The following is a 21,368-nucleotide window of genomic DNA, read 5'->3' as shown; positions in this document are numbered from 1 at the left end:
GCAGCAGCTCTTGCAACAGCTGTTCATAAGCAAAGGCAGCAAACAGAAGCCATGAAGGAGCAGCTGGTTTCCAATTCCTGAGAGGTCCTGAATTAGTACTGAAAGGGAAGGATCTACCCTAGAAGTAAAGGCTCAAGAAACAGTAACCCCCCTTGCTGGGAGAAGAGCCAGGCCATGGGGGAAAAGAGGCAAAGGACTGAAATCTCTGCGTTAGAGAAATACATTGCATGTTCAGTAAAGGGAAGCACTGCTGAGTTTTGCAGTGCCAGGTGACGGACCGGTGTCCTCTGGCACTGGCTGACATGTCTGTTTGTGAGCCTGTCAGTCCCACAGCAAGGGTCTTTTCACGGAAAGAGCAATCTCCAAAGCCTGTAGAACCCCAGGAGGCACTGGAGCTCCTGCCACTGTCACAGGTACCCACAGACCCACAACACAAATATCAAAAGCAGGGACTTGCAGAGATTTCTGTGGCAAAGGCGACATTTCAGACACCTTTTTAGGTATCATCTGATTTCCTGACCACAGAAACCACCTGTCTTCTTACCATTCCTGCCAACATTCATCTTACATTGATGCCATGCACTGACACGTACAGATAACACATTAACTTACTACAAATCGTTCTCTTAGGAATTGTTTCAGAATCAGAATGTTAAGGGATTGGAAGGAACCTTAAAGACCATCTACTCCCAACCCCATTGCCATAGGTAGGGACAATTGCCACAAGACCAGGTTGCTCCAGGCCTTATCCAACCTGGCCTTGAACACTGCCAGGGTTGAGACATGCACAAATCTCCCTAGGCAACCCAGCACCTCATCACGCTGAAAGTAAAGAACTTTTTCCTAATACTTCACTCAAAGTTCCCTCTTGCAATCTGTACCCATATATTTAATATATTACAAGTCACTAGGTTTACCTGTCAAGCTAGTGAGAAGTTAGAATACAAATATTTTCTCTACCTATTTTCTTACTAAAAACCCCTACAAGACCTAAATCATAAGACTTATGCACATAAACTCTAAAGTATCATGGCACTGAAGGAAAAATCAGAAGCTGGTCAGTATTTAAATACACTACAAAAAATCTCCTGCCATGCTCCTTACTAGACCTTCCTGCTTTTAGGAATTCTGTGTACAGAGGTTAGACCCAACGCTGATCAGAGAGAATCTAAATACCCTACAAGAGAATGTGTCCTGTGAAGCATCTCAGTGGGCTCAAACCAAGGAGAGTGAGTAAACTCTTGCTTTGAATTTGCTGAGTGTGAAAAGCTGAGTTCTGGCTTGCTCCTGTGACACTGCTCTTCCTTGTTCTCCCTCCCTCAGGTAAAAATATAGTGAGAAACAAGTTAAGCCCAAAGAGCAGTGTTCCTTTATGAAAAATGTTCATACAGAACATCAATGTCCTTCATTACACATGCTGTATCTGTGGACAACCGCCTGTTCATCATCACAAAATATCAAATGACCACAGAAAACAAACAAAAGGAATATTAGCTTTACTAAAGATCAATGAAACAGAGTTCTGCTACATTAACAGCAGATTAGCTGCTACTCAAAATTTAAAAAAGAAAAAAAGAGAAGCATAACCAAGGTTGTCTTTCAGTCTGTAAAAACTCCTACAAAGAAAGAGCTTTAATGAGTTAAACCAATGCCAAGTCCTGGATCTCAGGCCCAAGAGAAATCTTCAGCCCAATGAAGGACAGGATGGAAAAAGAAAAGGCAGTGGATCAGTGCATTATTTGCCACAGCAGACAGCAGAGGCATTAACAGGAGACCATTTTTGATTGAAAGCTTGTAGTCTAGAAATTACTGCAAAGAAAAAAACAAAACAAAACAACAACAACCCAAACAAACAAACAAAAAAAACGACCACCATCTTCTTTTTATCATGTGTGCCTTCAGATGTATGAACAAACACTCTCCATTTTGGAATTTAATTATCCTAAAGTTGAGAACAAGGTGACTAGTTGCTCACCTTCTGCCTAAAGAGACATGAATATTCTTTGCTCTGGATGAGCAATGATGCTTCACTTCTTGTGATCCTATTCTGCATAATATCTCCACATCCCAATTTGAGGTCAGAACTGTTGGAAGTGATTAGGCCAAAGTGCTCATGGGAGAAAAATATGGTTGTAGCTCCCTTCTAACTCAACTTTTCTTTCCTCTGTTCCTCTTCTCTGCTCTAATGCTGGAATTCAGATTGCTGTGAACCCCTAAAAAAATCAATCGTCCAGGTGACAGACAACCTGTCAGAGAACAGAAAAAACCAGAAGGCTTGAGGAGAGCTGGTCATGTGCCCTCTATATACACATTTGTACACACATTGTATTGCTCCTGCTGCTAATACAGCCAGAGTGCTTGACAATAAAAACATTGACCTGTGCTTATAAAAGGAGCAGATTAACCAAAGGTTGCCATGTTTGTGAATGCTCCTTGGCTGCCTTGTTATTCCATACAGGAGCCTGGCACTACCTGTCTGACACATGCAGGGACTGGCCTTTGTGAAGAACAATTTGATCTCTGCAAAATGTTTTCCACCTTCCCACAAAGGTTCACAGCACAAGAAGCAGCAGAGCAGTGGAATATCATCTGTCATTCACAGATTCTTTTGGGCACCCTTGAATTTGGAAGCACAGAAGATATCTCTTCTCAGTTACTTTATACAAATGTGCATGACAGACTGAGCCCAAGACTGATTTACAAGCAATCGTGGAAAATCCTGAAACTCAAAATTTTCTACTCAACAAAAAAGCTGAAGAAATTGGTAGTGTGCTCACATACTGTACAGAACTATATATCCCTTTCCCAAACATGCTGCTTTTTATTTCCTCTATCTTAGTTTGCAACCCTTTCAAGAAACAGTAAGAGGAAAAAACATGCCTGCAGCCTCTCACTAGCTCAAAAACAGAGGCTCTCAGAGCTAGGGAGCACACTGGGCTCAACTCAAAACCAGGAATGAAGCATTTAAATGGGGAACTACCACTTAGGAGCTTAGCCAAACATTCTTTACCAAAACACCAAGGAAAACAAATCTGCCAGAAAAAGCAAGAGATGTTCAATACAGCCAGGAAACCTTTACCAAATCTGGTTGTCATCTACCCTGCCTATACCAAGCCTGTCCTCCTGGCTGCATGGAGGGGGTGATATAATTAATTACTGTTTTCAGACCATCACTGCACATGATAGCAGGGAAAGTATCCCCCCAAATCAGCTCAGACTCCTGACAGTAATAATAAACTAGCAGCTGCTACAACTCTGTGTCTTTGAATGACTCAGGCTTTTCTTCTTTGCTGAGGGAGCTACCTACTTAAACTGACAGCAAACATTGTCAGGATAATTTTCTTGCTTAGTGTATGCTGATTCACTGCTGATGCAACAAGTGTGAGACCTGCAAGTTATATTGAAAACAGGCCCCTCTCAGCAGCACTGCAAATTCATTTTAGTAAAAAAAAAGACTGGATTTCTCTCATGAAGTCTTTCTTTGAAATTCTGGCTGCCTCAGTCTCTAGGGGAAACTTCTCTCCTTTCACGCAAAGTACATAAACTCCATTGGAGAATTTAAAATGCATGAGCCATTCTGCTATGAGTAATTTGGTAACAGGTATTTTGGCATTCAATTCCTTGCATTCAGCTCCCTTTTCTCTCTGTGATCACTTACCCTGCTGTTGGAATTCTTTCAATGGATGTATGAAGGAGCCATGTTATGCATCATGTCCAAATTGTCTAGTGAAGCTTTTTTGATGGCCTACCTTTTCAGAGTGTCAACTCAGCTACCACTACCATGAATAAAATCAGAGAACTGTGCCTTGCCTCTATAAAGTGAGCACAAATTATAATGCAGCCCTGGGGAAAAAGATAAACAAATTTTGATACTCCAAACTGTCAAATCTCAGGCTTGTACTGCAGTTAATCACAAACCTAAAAAAAAAATACAGTTTAGATGGTGCCAATTCAGGTCTGCCTTCTCCCCTTAGTTTGTTCCCTTCCTGTCATTTCTCTTTCAGTTTTCTTGCTATCTATAGCTCTAGTGTCCCCTTGTTTTAGGCTTTAAAACAATGATGCCTTTACCTCTTGCAAAGATAATTGCTGTAAAATACAGAACCAAAACCTAACTTTCCAAGACTGAAAAATCAGTTCTTATTTTTCATGATCAGACCACCCTCCTTTGGATTTGGTTCCTGTCCCCCACAGACTATTCTGTTTGCCCTCACTGTCCCAGTGTTGAACACACCACGCAGAACTAGCCACGCTGATGCCAACGCACACAAACTGTCCTCTACTACAACTCATGTATGTCAGCAAACCAGAAATTCAGTCATGCCCAGGAATGGTATTTGCAAAGTACACCTACATAAGCAAAATGTAAGCGTCATGATGCCACCCAGCTGACTGAGACAGTGTCCCTGCTACACATTAAACCAGTTCCTCAGACAGTGCTCCTTAGTCAGCACTGTCTCATTGGAAGAGCTTTGTCACTGCCTTTGCCTGTGTCCACTTCAGTAGGCTGGGCCATGGGAAGGCATTATTATACAGGGAAATAATTTTTCCAGCACCAACATGACTAAGGAGCATTAGCTTTGAGAAGGCAGATTTTCAGAAAAGGTGAACAGCAGGTAGGACCAGAATGCAAGTGAAGCATTTTGCAAAGAAAAGAAATCTTCTGCTTCTTCCTATTGCTTCCCCATTTCTCCTTCCTTTCCCATGAAGCTGCTGAATTTCACAGGTTTAACTGCTGATACTAGTATACAGGATAAGTACTTTTTATAACATCTTTTACAAACTTTGGTTTTTTTCTTCACAACACTGCTCCAGCAATATAATTCCAGTCTTCAGGAATAAACAAGACAGAACTGATTCCAAAATACTACTTTTCTGAAATCTGTCCTAATTTTGGTATGATTTTGTATCATCAGTTTCATACTCTTAGAAAGAAAAAATAACTGCCCCACTTCCAATCCACATATAAGTGATGCAAATTTGCTAGGAGGCTTATATTTTATTATCATAGATTTAAGTTATCTAGTAGGTAGCTCTGCTTTAACTTGTTTGCAGACTACAAACAGGTCCATGTAACTCCGTATCCCTCAAAAAGTCAGACCAAATACCGTCACACATCTTCCAAGCAACTCACAGCTGAACAATGTAATTTCCTTTCTTTCAATTTCTACCCTCTTCTCCTCTCTGCAGTGTTGTTTCCAAGTTGTCTTCTTACTACTCTGAAACTCACCGAAAGATTTCTATGCTCTCACAAAAGCCACACTTTAATCAAAGTTTTCAAGGCAATGTTCATGCACTTAGAGGCAATGATTCCTGACGTGAGTAACTCAGAGCACCTTCACAGTTTGGTTTAACACTCGCCTGACAAAGACACACTGTTAACTCACAACTGTACCATCCATTTGGGCTCCCAGACTTGGTGTGGTGCCATTCACGGTGCCCAGAACACTTTAGAAACCTGTGTTTCTCATAAATACAGAAGCAGCTGCTTAGCTATGGATGAAGGAAAGTCTTACCATGTCTAATGTCATCCTGAAACATATGGAATCATAGAATGTTAAGGGTTTGGAAAGGACCTTAAAGATCATCTAGTCTCAACACCCCCTGACATGGGCAGGGACACTTCCCTGGCCTTAAACACTGCCTTAAAGACTGGGGCATCCACAACCTCCCTGGACAACTTACTCCCTTGTTCCAGCACCCCACCACGCTCACAGTGAAGAACTTCTTCCAAATATCTAAGTTAAAATTGCCTTGTTGAATTTGTATCTAAGTACTCTGTGTCTTATCACTACAGTTCCTGACAAAGAGTCCCTCTCCAGCTTTCCTCTAGGATTCTTCAGATACTGGAAGGTTACTGAGGTCTCCACACGACCTCCTCTTCTCCAGGCTGAACAGCCGCAGCTTTCTCAGCCTGTGTTCATGGGGCAGGTGTTCCAGTCCTTTTATCAGCTTCGAGGCCTCCTTTCAGCTTGCCCCAACAGCTGCATGTCCTTCTGATGCTGGGGACACCTCAACTGTACACCGCACTCCAGCTGGGCTCTCATCAAAGAGTAGAGGGCCAGAATTACCTCCCTCGCCCTGCCGGCCCATTTCTGCTTTTGATGCAGTCCAGGTTCGACTGGCTTTTCGGCTTGCGAGCGCACACCTGCCGGCTCACGTTGAGTTTTTCATCAACCATCACTCCCAAGTCTTTCAGCTCATCCTTCAGCTCTTCTGGCACTGGACTAACTTGGGGAGGGGTCGGAGCAACAACCCCTCGGGCAGGGCAGGGCAGGGCAGGGCAGGGCCTGGCAGCCAAGGAGATGGCGGCCAGCCGGCCGGCCTCTCCCACCGAGTGGCTCATGCGGGCAGGCAGGCTCCGCCGGAGGCCGAGGCCGAGGCCCAGCCCCAGCGGGCCCTGCCGGCGCGGGCAGCCGCAGCCCCGGTTCCCCGCCCGCCGTGAGCCGGGGCGGGGCGGGGCGGCTGCGAGGGGCGGCGCCTCCGCGATCCCCGGGCCGCGCCGGGGGGAGGCGGCGGCGGCGGATCCGGGCCCGGCGGAGGCGGAAGGGGCGGGCGGACGTGGCCCTGACTCTGCGGGACGCGCGATGCTGGTGAGTGCAGGGAGGCCGCGGCGTTGTGTCGCAGCGAGGCCTGGCCCGGCCCGGCCCGGCCCGGCAGGACGCGAAGGCGGCGGCGCGGGACCCGGCACTGAGTCACGCCGCGGGGAACGGGGGAAGGGGCGGTCGGGCCCGGCCCGCCTTTCTTCTCCCGGGCGCGCTGCCGGCCCCGGAGCGCGGGGGCGGCGGTGGTGGCTGCCCGGCCCGCTCGTGGATCCGGCCCCGGAGCCGCGGGCCGGGCCGGAGCGGGGAGGCCGCGAGCTGCGCACTCGGAACGCTTCGCCCCCGTCGGGGTGCGGGAGCGCCCCGCTGGCCGCCCGGGCCCGCAGGATCTGCCCGGCCGCCGGGGGCTGCCCGCTCCCTCCCTTCGTCCCCGTCCTTCCCCCGTGACCGCGGCCCCCGCATGGCCAGGGCGCCTCGGTGGCTGCCCCAGCCTTTCCGTCCCGCCCCGGCGGCTCTCAGACCTCGGGCCCGTCCTCCCGCAGCCCTCGCTGTGCCCCCCTCGGCCCCGGGACTGCCCACCCCAGCCATCCCAGGCCCTGCTCCTCCCACGCCTCTGCCTCTTTTTTCCCTGTGAGCTTTTGTCCGTAACCTCACCGGGCACTGTTCTGGGGAGTTCACCTGCTCTCTGTCCTCCCTGTCCTTTCCTGTGCTGCTTCGTTTCACCCTGTTCATGCCAGCAATCCCCAGAGCCCTAGTGATACTCAGGTCTGTCTAGGAGCTTTTTGGTTGTACCTAGAGACATTCCCTAGTGCTCTCAGTACCATTGTGGCTGGGGGATTTTTGCCATAGTTCATCTCGGTCAACTTCTCTAGGTTTCTCTTGCTGTCAAGGAGTGTGCGCCAGGCTTCCCCTTGTTGCCACCTACTGTTGTGGCCTTAGCAGAGAAGGTGCCCCCGTAACCTTTTGTTTGTCTGTGTACTTATTGTCTCCATCCAGATGACTAGTCTTGCATTTTTTTGTTTCAAATAACCAGCTCATTTGTTTCCCAGTAACTCTGCCAATGCAAGCTAAGTGTGTCCTGATTGGAATCCTTTCCTCATCCTTCTTGTTTCCTTTTGAAGTTATATTCCAGCACTGCCATTACCTCTCCATTACCTTTCCCCTTCCAGTTTTCTTCTGCCCAGTAACCATTTCCTTCTTCATGTTTTTTTTCCCTTCTGATCTTACTTTCCTGTCATTAAAACCTTCTTTGTGATCTCACCTAATACTCTTTTTTTTTCTTTGCCCAAACTCCTTTCCTCTGTAGATTCATATGCTGTCTCCCCCATTTTGTATTTAAATCCTCTAGCTATGCCTTTGAGGAGAAAGGAATTTTACCCTAGGTTATCTGAATACTTGTGTTCTGGTTTCAGCTGGCATAGAGTTAAACACTGAAAGGGCAGAGATTAATTACTTGTTTTACCTTATTTTGTTTTGATTTTTTTACTGACTTCTTCAGCAACTTTTCCCTTGGTATATGTGTTCATATATAATCACGTACCTCAGCCCTAATACAGACACATGCCCTGATGCTACTCAGGGAGAAAAAGTTCTTTATTGGAAATCCTTTTGGCAGGACTGGGAGGAATAGTCCATGGGGCCAGACATACCTGGTGGCTACATAGCTTGAATTAGGCTAAATAATGTTTGTAATACCATATTGTGAATTAGTGCTTAGTTGCAATGGAGTGTATTTGGGATGCCTCCTCTTTGGGGAAGTAGCAAGATACTATGCAGGTACCACAGTACATAGTTTTTACTCACAGTGAACTGCTGTAATGTTGTATGTTTATGGTTACGTGTCTGTGTGGCATCAGCACTTTGTGTTTCTGATGGTGACTTGACTAGAAAGAAGTCTTTTACATCTGCTCTGTAGCTTCTTGTTTTCAGTATTTGTTGTTCAACTTCTTATTTTGTGTCTGTCTTAGTTGCTTTGGTTCTTAAGATTGGTTGCATTTCAAAGTCACCTCATGACCACATTTGAGGTGCGGTTTAAGCACTGGACACACTTGCCCCATGAAGGCATGGTGAGCATATTTGATCTCAGGATTAATTTGTGCACCTGACTCAGAATCCCAGTTCAGTGCCTTGCATTAACAACATCTCTGGAGGAAACTTTCCATTGCTTATCCAGGGATCACATAGAAAATAGTCTTAGGTTGGGCACCTAAATTAAGCATATGTGTTTGGCTGACAAAGTAGTGGTGGTTTAGTAAAATGATTCTTCTTCCACCTCGCTCCTTTGTACACTGGTTTGAACTGGCATTAAAACTTGGGCCTGTTGCTCGAACCATTGGCATGAGAAAATCACATTGCTTTATTGCTTTATTAAATAACCTAAATTCATTTAAGATAAATGGATGCACACCCTCATTTGGATACTGCTTTGAGGGTGCCTCTTTTTTGATTTAGCTTATTTGTAGTCTTGGTGCAAGCTCTTGGATTTTAGATGTATTACTATGAAACAAAGGTGAATCCTTAGAGAAAGTTCTCAGGTACTCAAGTATTATCCTACAACTTATGTGTTAACATCTCAGAGTACTGCTTTTCATCTGTTGTGGTTCTTAGATAGTGCCTAGTTTTGTGTAGTTACAGTTATTTCAGTTGGGCCTAACTTACTGATGAGTCATATCCCAGATGCCAGTGGATTGGAAATACCTGGAATCTTTTCTCTTGCCACTGAAGTTTGATTTTTTTTTTTAGTCAATCAAAATTCTAGTGAATTAAACAGCTTTAAAGATGCTCCTCTTGCACTTACACCACTCTCAACATCAAAAATTTGTATTATTAGCTTGAAGTGAGGAATTTCCTAGTGAGAGGTCAGTGTGTTACCAACTCTGCTGTTGTACTTCCTGTGCTATCCAACAGGGTCTGTCTCTGTGCATCACAAGGAAAACAGGACAGATGTCCCACTTGGATGGGATATCAGGAGGATGTGCACAGGCAGTCATAGCACCCTGCAGCTTGGTGCAGTCTTCCTGCTGCACAGACCTGGAAGAAAGAAGAGTATGGAAAACTTGGCCTTGGAAGTTCTGCATGTGCTTTAGGAATGCATGATCTCATTTTAAATAGAATACTTAGGTGCTAGCATGTTTTTTAGGTAAGAGTACACTAATAGGAAGGTTTTAGTTAACTGTATTTTTCAAGCTTATCTCCATGTAAGAAGTGGTTGCTGGAACCAACATTTAGAGGTCTGGTTACAAACTATAATCTATTCAGCATGCAGACTTAAACAGCTATTTTTTTGGTTTGTTATGGAGACCATCGAGTTTCCCTTGCTTGATAAAGGAGAATTTTCAGTAAGAAAATATAATTATTGGAAAAATTACAGAGACATGATGAGTTTGTCCACATGAGTAACTTACTGTTTTATTGTAGGAGTTGTAGGTTTTTCAGTAGAAGAACTACTAGAACAGGAACAGATTGGCTGTTCATGTTTCTACAGCGCTGCAGTCCAGACTTGTTACAGACATGACTAAATGACTTGGTAATAAAATTGCTCTGAGCTGATGTGCCCTGCTGTAGTGCTGTAACTTGTAGCCTTTAATGTAACCACAGATTTAAACACTCCTTGTGTTATCCCAGCTTCTGGAAAGAGCTCTGCTTTAGGAAATGATCTGTGTCCCAGTGGCTAGTTCTCTGTCAGTTTTCTCTTTACCCACAGAACCTCTGATGTCACAAGAGAGAACCTCTTCCTGTTGCTGCCTTACCTCTTCTTATAAATGATACAAGTCAAATGCATATTTTTTTAACTGAACCAAACATTGATTACATTCCACTTTATTTAATGTAGTGTTTTTCAACTCCTTCTTTAACTATGAACCTTAGAAAAAATAATGAAGGCTACTGTGAAAATAGAAAAACAGTAATTTCATTTTTCACTTCAAGGAATGGGTGTAGAGTCATATGTAAATTTTTGCCAGACTTGGTGTCTCTTTCTCTCCAAAATTTCGCTACTTTCTTTGCCAGAAGTATCCTGAACTTGTAAAAAGAAGCAGGTGATTCTCGCTGTCTGTTCTGTTCTCTGGTGGCTCTTACCTGGAGCACTGCATCCAGCTCTGTGGCATCCAGCGCAAGAAAGACCTGCAGTTATTGGAGCAGACCCAGGGAGGGCCTCAGAAGTGATCAGTGATGGAACACCTCTCCTGTAGCTGAGAGAGTTGGGGTTGTTCAGCCTGGAGAAGAGAAGGTTCCAGGGTGACCTTATTGAGGCTTTCATTCAGTGTATAAAGAAGGGGGATTATGAGGAAGATGGAGAGAGACTTTATACAAAGGCCTGTAGTGGCAGGACAAAGGACATAAATTTTAAATGGAAAGAGGATGGATTTAAAATGGTTATAAAGAAGGAATTCATTACTTTGGTGGGTGGTGAGGCATTGGAACAGGTTAACCAGAGAAGTTGTGTGTGTAACCCCATTTCTAGCAGTGTTCAAGGCCAGGTTGGATGGTTCTTTGAGCATCCTGATCTAGTGCAAGATGTTTGTCTGTGGCAGAGGGGTGGTTACTAGGTGATGTTTAAAGGTGCCTTTCAACCCAAATTGTTTCATGGTTCTTGAATAAGCAGTGGAACTTCAATGTGATGTTCTTCCAAAATCTAAGGGAAAAAATTTTATATTATTTCCCTTTCTTCCCCTTTGGATTGTTCTGGTTTTGGAATCAAAAGGTTCCCTGCTTTAGTTTGGTCTAGTGAATACAAGGCATTGCTTGGCAGCAGGACTAAGAATAAAGGATTAAGAAAACACCTTTTCTCTGACATCTTTGTAGTTATGCACTAGATGTGAATATCAGTTCAATACCATTGACTTCCGTTTTTCTTTAAATTAGGAATAACTAAAGTTGATATAAAATTCTGCTCTGTCTTTGGATTTCATTAGATTTGCTCTAGTTTGTGTTGCTGTATGTTTCAAGCTTGGTGTTATTGAGCAGAAGAAATGGATTTACATGTAGGATTGTGAGGATCATGGTGATGGAAAGTTCCTGCAGTGCAGAGAGCTCCTCACTCTGCTCTGATAAATGTACTTATCTTTTGAAGACATGCACATGCTTCTCCTATTTTATTGGAGACTGGTGACTTTGCTGCTGGGACCTGGATGTATTTGATTCATTAATATACACAGTAGAAAAAAAGAGAAGTTTTAAAATTTGAAGCAGGGAGGTACAAAATGTTGGGTTATTAGTAAGGCACTTTCAGCCATAACTGAAATCAGAGACTTCTTATATTTTTAATATGCAATTGATGTAACTTGGCTTTTTGTTCCTCTGTGTTTCAGGTTGGACAATATCTTAATGTGGATGAGAATTCAGAACTAAGGCTGGTGGTGTGACCTTAGTTCACCCTGTTTTGCTCTGTAATTTAAACTTAATTTCCTATGTAAATTTGCAAGCTCCTCTAGTCTCACTGGGGGTGGAGACTGTCACTTGGAAGTTTTATCTAAAGTTTGGTGGACTGAATTAGGGGAAAAAAGAGAATTTTAGAAAATAGTTCATAGTTTGTTAGCTCTTAGTCTTTTCATCTTGCTTTTCATGGTAATCATTTCATGGGCAAATGCTCTGCTTGCTTCTGGGTAGCCAAAGGATAAACTTTTCACTGTACAACTGAAAATGCTTTTTTAGAATGTTTGCTTTTTTTAAAGAAAAAAGACTGTTCTCTTACTCTTTTTTTCAGAGATTACTTTGGAGAAGTTTTGTTGTTTCTGAAAGTGTGCCTATACTAGGATGCTGTCACTAATAGGAGTTGTATAAAAGTTTATATCCCTAAGTAGTTAAATTGATTTTGTTAGATTCTAATGCAGGCTTAGCTTTAAAACTTAATGGTGCAAGCTTAATCAAAAAGAAGGAGGATTTAAATGTGGGTGTTAGGGATGTGTGGCAATTTTAACTTTTACAAAATTAAGTTAAATTGCCTCACCTCTATACCAAGGGTGCCTGTTGCAGTCATTAGAGATCAAAACTGATTAATAATTTACTGAAATGATACTAAATTTAAACAGAACTAACTTTTTCTGAGGTATAAATTCTTTACTGTAAGTTAAGGCTGCTAGCATTCAGACTTTGTAGTTGAACCAGAAGAATTACATACAAATCCCTTTCTAGATTTTAATGAGAAAGCTCTCATTCTTTTCTGGGCTGACTGTGTTTAGGCATCTAGAATTAAATATATGAGAGGTGTGCTGTTCATTGCCAACAGTGTTTGCAGCATTACACCACAGTAGGAATCAAGATCACTGGCACATATATCCATGCACTTAATGTGAACACAATGTAAAAAGAAAATAAGAAAATAAAGAGGGAGCGGCTTTCACAGGTCGTGATTTTGTCACATGCAGGAAATGAATGTAAGTAACTGCAACAGTCCTTGATTATTTGTCACTTCAGAATGAAACATTAGTATGAAGGTGATTATGGGAGGAAACTCCTCAGTATTTAAGCTGTACTCTTGTAGTACATTCAAATGTCTGAAAATATCAGATTGTTTGCAAGATTAATCAGTGTGACCGTCATCTTTATTTATAAATTGAAGTGGCAAACTGTATTGCCTTGATCAATTGAGCTCTTGCACAAATAATAAGAGGAAAGAAGTTGTAAAATTAGCAAGCTGTTGGTAAGAGATTCCAGCCAGAATTGGTTTTTGCTTGTTAGCAACATGTTAATGGTTTTTTTTAGTTATTGGTAAGAACTGCTGCCTTCCAAGAACATGGAAAAACTGTGGAAATATTATTGCAGGTGAAAATTCCTATTTGTGTCTTTAACAGGGCAGTGTGAAAGTCTATGTTGTGGTGCATTGAGTTCTGCTATAATTTTGGGGTATTTGTGTTAGAATTCAGAGGCTTGCCCTGGATGTTCTGGTGGAGGGCATGCTGTGTCTAAAGCAAGCTGTAAGACAACACTGTTTTCTTGGTGGAGATCAGTAGGATTATGATGTTTTAACTTATTAAGTTGGATTTAGTTGAAGTTTTGATGTCTGGTAAAGTCTTTTGGGAAAACAGTTATGAGTAAGAATTGTCCTTGCAGGATCATTAAGGTCTCTGAACTGGCCCAAGGTATTTCAGTGTTTCCAGCCCTTCTGTGTTTTTTCTTTCTGAATTGCATTGGATTTAACTCCTTGCTGCTGTTGTTTTGTTTTTGTGGCTTTTTGCGGTGGTGTTTGGTTGGGGTTTTTTTTGTGGGGTTTTTTGGGGTTTTTTTTCCCTTTCTAAGGAGACAAGGTATATTACTCTGTGTTCTGCTTGGAACATGGGGTATCTAGCAATTTTCATGGCTTGTCCTCCCTCTTTTTCCTTTTCTGCATCTTCCTGACTGATTCAAGAAGTGCATCTTCATGTGCATTGTCCTTCATTATTTATGTTTATTTGGGTTTCATTGGGCTTTCTTTAGTCTTTTGCTTTCTTGTTTATTTTGGTTTTTGTTTGGGTTTAGGCAGGTTGTATCGTATATATGATTAAAGCCAGAGAGAAAGTGGGAATACTCAAGGCTCTTTATCTTATTGTGCTGGTTTGACCCTAGTTGCATGTCAGGTATCCACCAAAGCCCCTCCATCACTCCCCTCAAGTAGACAGAGGAGGAAAAATACAATGAAAGGCTCATGGGTTGAGATAAGGACAGGGACAGATCTCTCATTGATTACTGTCATGGGCAAAACAGACTGGTCTTGGGCATATCAATTGAATCTATTATTAATCAAAACCAGAGCAAGTTAATGAAAAGTAAAACAAATTTTTAAAAGACCTTCCCCCCACTTCTCTGTCCTCCTCCCCACCAGCAGCACAGGGAGGCAGAGGCTGAGGTATGGTGAGTTCACCACAGGCTGTTTCTGCCACTGCACAGGGAGAAGAGTCCTTCCCCTGCTCTGACATGGGATCTTCCCGTGGGGGTCAGTTCTCCGTAAACTTATCTTGCATCAGTCCTTCCCGTGGGCTGCAGCTCTTCTTTGATGTGGGTCTCTTTCCACAGGGTGCAGTCGTTCAGGTGCAGCCTGCTCCAGCATGGGTTCCTCACAGGGTCATAAGTCCTGCTAGGAAACCTGCTCCAGCTTGGGATTCCCATGAGCTCACAGCCTCCTTTCAGGCATCCACCTGCTCTAACATGTGTCTCCTCCATGGGCTGCAGGTGGAAGTTTGCACCCCTGTGGTCTGTGAGTGGGTCTGTGCATCCCTGTGGTCCCCTATGGGCTGCAGGGGCACGGCTGTTTGACCATGGTCTTCACAGGCTGCAGGGCAATCTCCGCTCTGGTGCCTCATCCTCCATTGACCTTGGTGTCTGCAGGGTTTCTCTCACATATTATCATTCCTCTCTTCTCTGAGTGCAATTACATCTGTGCAATCATTTATTTTCCTTCTTAATATGTTACTGCCATCTCTGGTTGGCACAGCCTTGGCCAGTGGTAGATCCATCCTGGAGCTGGCTGGCATTGGCTGTCTTGGACTTTGGGGGAAGCTACAGCCAGCTTCTTACAGAAGTCACCCCTGTAGCCCCCTTGCCACACAAACCCACTACACTTCTGTACAATTTTCTTCCTTCTCTTCACTGCACCCGTATCTTGACTTGATTTTTTTGTTCTTTTCCTAATCTTCAGCATTCCTTTTTCCAAGATGTAAAACTGAGTGTTTGAAGAAGCTATGAAGCACATTAACTGTTCAGTTAAAAAATGCTGTAGGGTCTGTGTCCTGGTTTTGATACAGGAATATGCAAGACCTTAGGTTAGAAAGGACATTCAGTTTAGGAGCAATCTGCAAACTTTCTGCATAAGGATTATTTCATCAACAGCAAAGTGAACTCTCTCTGAAGATGGCCAACCAAAACTTGAAATGTTTTACCTATGTAGTACTTAAGGATGTAGTCCCTTGCACCGTTTTCCAAATTGATGTTGATGCAGTAAAACAACCATAAAACCTATTGTTTGTGGGATTCTAAATATTGACCAGTGTTTACTTTGGCTGGAGTTGCAGAAGGGAGGGTTGGCTTGGGTAGAATATGGCAGCAAACCTTATTGAGTCTAGATCTACTCTTTGTTCATGAGGCAGCATGTATTTGTTGGAGTATGGTGTGGGTTGTTCGGGTTTTTTTGTATTAGCTGTGGCATTATGGTAGGGAGATACCTGTCAAACACTGCTGGGATTGTTTGTTCAAGAAGACAAAGGTAAAGCTGTAAGGAAGAAATAATATTAAAGAGCTGGTAAAAGAATAGGTAAAGAGAAAAAGTGGCACACTCCAAGTTTCTTGGTTTTATTCTGATGAATAGTTATTGATATTTTAGAAAAATCCTTGTGTTCAAGCATACAGATAAACCACATGAGTTAAAAAGGCTTTTAGTGAAGACAGTAATGGATAATTTAAGTAAATTAGGAAAGTGTGAAAACTGCAATTCCAAGTTACTTACATATATTGTGTTTAAATTTGAACATAAAATTGAATTTTAGAGTTTCTCTAGCTGTGAAGAACATGTCCAGGCTTTGTTTTATTTGTTCAGCTGGCAACTGTATCATTGGCACATGAAGTAATGTAGGAGTGTATTAATTACAGTGCTTTAGATATCATTGATCAGAGCTGTAAAACACAGAGGAGGGGGCGTGGGGAGAACATTGGAGCCCAAAATGAAGTCATCATTAGGGAGGTACAGGATTAACCACCCAAAATTTACACCAAATTTACACAACTTGGTCTTAAATTACTGCCAAATTACACACTCTTGCTGCTGCATTTTTTTTAAGTGCTGTACAGAATTTTTTACCACCCAAAGACAAGTTTTGGAAGGGATGAGTGCATGCATACATCTCTGTTTTTTCTCATAATGAACTGAATTTAACTTCCTTGAAAATTAGATGAGCTAAAGCTTTTCACACTACATGTAGCTCAGTGTTTCGTAATAATACAGAGGAACTGAACATTGTAATTTTTGTCATTTGTCTATTAAATATCTTTGTTGAAAAGGGAGAAAAAATTCTAGTATTTATCTTCTGGTATTCTAGTCTTTCTCTTCTGGTATTGATTTCTAGAATAACTATTTTTTACAATAGTGTCATTTTGTGGGGGCACAGTGAAAATGTCTGCTATAGGCAAATTCTCAAGATGTTGATTAATTACACATTTGTAGCATGTGAAGTGCTAAGGACATTATCCTTGTTCCTAGTCTTGCTTTAAGAATTGTGTCATGTGAAGTGCATAAATTGTCTACCTAGCTCATAGCTTTTATATTTAGTGGCCTAAAATAATTCTGGACAGAAATGGGAGTGCTATATAATGTTGCATGCAGGACTATGGCTCAACTAAGCAATGTTACAGTGTAGAGCTCATAATGCTAACACATCAGCTGAAGTCAAGATACTTCAAAACCTTCAGCATTATGAAGTTTCTAAACTTATTTTTAGTGACATCTGTTCCACCATAGCTTATTAGTGAAACTTGCTTCTCTTCCCAAGTGGGTTTGGGTGTAGTGGGATTAACTCTGGTCACTTAAACTCATGCTGCTTGACATCCTCATATATGAAGTTAGACAAGAGATAAAATAAGTCTAGAGGTTGTGCCTCTTTATTGCATCTTTAAAACAGTGTTATCTGGGCTCTTGCATCAGCTGGGAAACCTTGCTCTGAACCTCTGAGTTCTTACTGTGCAAGAAGCTGACAAGTTCAAATTCTATCTGTGATTACTGAAGTAAACTATCTTGAAGTATGTAATTTAGAAATAAGGGGTTGTGGGAGAACAACAAGTGATGCACAGGCCTTGGGGCTGTAAAGCTGAAAGTTGTGTTGTGTTAGGATGTAAAAATCAGGTGTTTACTCCAGCAGATGGCTTGGGATGCTGAAAAGTGGTGGGATCCATTACTTTTTTTAGATAAAAGATGGGTTAATTTTCACATTTTCCTGAAGGCCTCTTCCAGCATGCACATTATTTTCCAAAGAGGTGGGATATCTAAAAAAGACTATTATTAGATTATCAATAAAAACAAGCCCAGTATTTTCTAATGCAATGTGTTTCTTTGCATATCATGTTTATCTATCATGATGTGTGTCCCTAAGTAATGAAAACGTGGGAGTAACATTTAAGTCCTTCAAGGCTGTTTTAAAGTTTTGGCAAAAGTGTTACCTCTTTTGTTTGGACTGTTTTAATTGCAGTACTTGAGTGCAGGGTTGAAAGATTGGCTGGCATTGAACACTATCATCCTGCTGCATCAAATGGCGCATATATTGTCTGGAAACATATATTGTAGGGGTGATATTTCTCATGCAAATATAGCTGCTGCTGAAGCCATAATGAAGGTTGGGTTCTCTGGTCCAAAGCTGCAGAGTGCATGTTGCAACTCAGGTAGCTGATTTTATCCTTGAAGCAGGTCAGCAGCAAGTCTGATCTGTTAGGGCAGAAAGCTCAGTGATGGTCAGTTCAAGACCAGCTTGTGCACAGTCCTGCCAAAAGCACTTTGCAAGGGAGAGACCTCACTGATTTAAAGGTCATGACTTAATGGTGAGGTTTTAATTCAGGCAGTGCAGTCTGGGCACTGAGAAATCTGCCTTAGGAACTCTTTCTCCCTCTTTGTAGCAATTGGGATGTTGGGTGAAGAGATGCGGTATAAGTGCTGTGGACTTGATTTGACCTTTGAGAATTGTTGGCCTAGGAAAGGGGTTTTGTGTGTGAATCAAATAATAGCACTTTTCACGTGAAATAGAATATCAAATGTTTGTGTATAATAACAACTGTGCCAAGTAACAAAGCCTTGTGTTACCCCTGCTCTTCCTATAAATTTAATACCATAGTTTAGTTTAACCACTAAGTATGGATAGTTCTTTTCATAAATATGCAATTGAAATTCTATTCTTGTTAAAGTAATATATTAATAATTGCCTTTCTATTTTTTTGCACATAAAATAAATCTGGAAGAAATTGATAGTGGCTTATAGAATTATTCATCTATTGTTCTATTTTCTGATTAATATTAAGTAGTAATTAACTGGAAGAAGTAAATTGTTTGAGTCTAGGAAGTTAGCAAGATGGTACTGTCATTCTGTATTCATGTGTTTACTTGCAAAATTCAAATTGAATGCCAACCAGAGGATAGTGAGGTAGTGTCAATTGCAGTGGAATTATGACTTATAAATAATATTTTTATATAGTGAATTGCATGTGAAAAAAACCCCAAAATTAAGTTCTTTTTCGTAGCATTTTTAATAGCTACATCCTGACTTAAATACAGAGGTTTCCTTTAAGGGAAAGAGAGGGTGAATGAGGAACACCTTGAGTTGAAAAGATTCTGGGAATAGGTAGTATTCATAGATGCACCAGGGTACATAAAACTAGGAGATGTTTAGTTAGAGAGGAGAGTTAAATATTTCCATCATCATAGAAGGGGAAACTCAACATCTGCTGGTTATGATTTCTGCTAGCTAGCAAGGTGTTGGCCTTTTGTTAGAAGCTCTTATACAGCAGTTAAGTATTTTGTGTTAGGTACACCAAAATGTGTATTGGCAGATTAATAAGCAAGTGACAGACAGTTAATTCTAAATGTACAGTTTTTGTGGCATTAGAGATTCAGAACCATGTCTCCTTTAGTATCAGATCTAAGAAATCAAAGTGTTTCTGCTCTCCTGGATTGTAGACATGGAATTCATTTTCTTGCTTTTATTGCAATGCTGACTTAGGATCACAGTCCAAGACTGTGGGTGTGTAACATACACAGAATATTTCCCTCAGTGGAGGTGAATGGCCACTCGTGGACCTTTGTTCTTCCTGGCTTTTGTTGCTCAGTCCTGAAAGTCCATTGTCAGTAGTACTGCAGCAGGTTCGGTTTCCAGAAATTAAAGAAGTTAAATACAAGCAAGGTATGATCTAGATTGCTCTTCAGCATTATGATGCATGATTGTTGTATGTGTTTAATAACTAGCTTGCTGTGATTAGAGAAACAAAAATGGCAGGGTTGAATTTTAGGTGTGTGTTTTCTAAGATGTATATTGATTGAATTCTTGCTTTTCCACCTAATCCTCTGAGTAGCTGTTTCCCCTGTAAAAAATAAATCTAGCTACATAATCAGTTGTATGTCAGATTAAAATGAGACAGTACTTGTTGCTGAGACTCACATAATAAAAATACTTCTCGGTGGTTTTACTTAGATTGGAGATTGAAATGTGTATGGGTAATGGGAAAGCAAAGGGCTGTGAGGATAGGTAATCTCTGTGTTACTGTAGTAAGACAGTCACTGACCAAAAAAAATGAAAAAATGTCTCTATCTCAGTTGGTCTTTCTAGGGTTCAGGAGAAAAGGCAGAAGACAACTTCAGATAACTGGGTGGAAGTCAGGGAGGGTATAACAGAATACTTAATTTTCAAAACTCTGCAAAGCCTAGAGTGTAACATGGAATAGCCTAGAAGTGGCTGTGACAAACACCTATGACATAACTGTAGAATATATTTTATTTTCTGCTGCTCAGAGACTAAGAACAAATAATAGGGTTTATTTGATCTCAGCCTATATTTTCTTGAAATTCTGGAAGGGCTTATATGAACCTTGGATGACAGATTTATCATAAAGTTGTATTGTCTGTAGAAAAATGGAAAGCCATAATGTTTCACTATGGTTTGAGTATTCCAGTCAGTGAGCTCTAGGGTGCAGAATGACAGAGTGGTTTGGGCTGGAAGGAATCATCTAGTCTGGTCTCCTTGTCTTGGGCAGAGACACCATCCATTAGATCAGGTTGCTCAAAGCTCCTTTCAACATGGCCTTAAACACCAGGCATCCAACAGCTTTACTGGGCAACTTGTTCCAATGTCTCACCACCACCCTCACAGTTAAGAATTTCCTCCTTATATCCACTCTGAATCTACCCTATTTTAATTTAAAACCATTGACCCTTCTCCTGTAACTAGAGTTACCAGTAAACAGTCTTTCTCCGTCTTTCTTACAGGCTCCCTATATGAATGGGAAGACTCCAGTAAGATTAAGTTGGTCCTTAGTACATCTCTCTTATTTGTGGGCTGATTTTTAACATTGTCATTTTCTGATATGTTCCTGATTTTGTTGCTTTGGAGGATAAGACATGTTAAAATTACAATTGTATATTTTTAGGGACTTATGTAAAAATGGATCATCTCTGCTTGAAGTTTTCAGTGGACCTTTCCAGGTGAATGTGTTCCTTCACCATAATATCATGAGGCTGATGAATTGGTAGCCATAATTTCACTATGTCCTGAAATTTGTGCAGTTAAAACGCATGGGAGTAGTGCATTTTCTTACTTTCTGATTGTTTCATTCACAATTCATTCAATATTTATTCTGTGTACTCCTATTAGTAATTCTTTCTTCCCACCATTATTGACTGTATGTTCTCTTGCTGGTAAAATGCCATTGAAGGAAGTGGTGTTCTTCTACATAGCAAAGAAATAAATGTAAGCCTATGCTTGCCAGATAGAAAAATTCTCTGCTACCAAAATGCCTTGGCTTTCAGGTTGCCTGTAATAGTACAAGATTGGAAGAGTTGTTGATAACTGAAGTAAAAGTTGTTTGTAGCATCTTCTGGTGAATCTTTGATACCCATAAGGGTGTTTGTTAAACAGTGAGCTACCACAGAACCCAGAGTTGCTCAGAAGTACTGGAGTTTTACTGTTGAATGGGGAGGAGCTATTTACACTTGCTGGTAGATAGTGTCTGCTGCTTGGAAAGCTTTTTGCTGTTATGTTTTGTTGTTAGTATTAGAGTTTTGTTGTCAGCTGCACTGATCTAAGTACCTACAGCCCTTGGATAACTCTGGGTACTAACTGTCTCATTTTGTGGTGAATTGCTAAATTATGTTCCTTGGTTTTAGTATTTCAC

General features: G+C 41.6%; 2 protein-coding genes across 2 annotated transcripts in view; one reads left to right on the top strand and one right to left on the bottom strand.

The window, feature by feature from the left end:
* Positions 1-6,339: 6,339 nt before the first annotated feature.
* On the bottom strand, positions 6,340-7,393 carry LOC132069602 (basic salivary proline-rich protein 3-like). Its single transcript, XM_059465966.1, has 2 exons — positions 7,361-7,393; positions 6,340-7,263 (listed from the first exon to the last, which is right to left on the bottom strand). The coding sequence occupies exons 1-2, from the start codon at positions 7,391-7,393 to the stop codon at positions 6,340-6,342; spliced, it is 957 nt and encodes a 318-aa protein (XP_059321949.1).
* CUL1 (cullin 1) overlaps positions 6,490-21,368 on the top strand; it is a 52,121-nt gene continuing 37,242 nt past the window's right edge. Inside the window, exon 1 of the mRNA XM_059479888.1 lies at positions 6,490-6,590. The gene's annotated coding sequence lies outside the window, so the exon portion shown is untranslated. The remainder of the gene's footprint in view (positions 6,591-21,368) is intronic.

This window comes from Ammospiza nelsoni, chromosome 1 (genome assembly GCF_027579445.1).
Source record: "Ammospiza nelsoni isolate bAmmNel1 chromosome 1, bAmmNel1.pri, whole genome shotgun sequence".
Classification (NCBI taxonomy): domain Eukaryota; kingdom Metazoa; phylum Chordata; class Aves; order Passeriformes; family Passerellidae; genus Ammospiza; species Ammospiza nelsoni.
The sequence above is the reverse complement of the archived record's forward strand: the minus strand, read 5'-3'. Positions and strand labels throughout refer to the sequence as shown.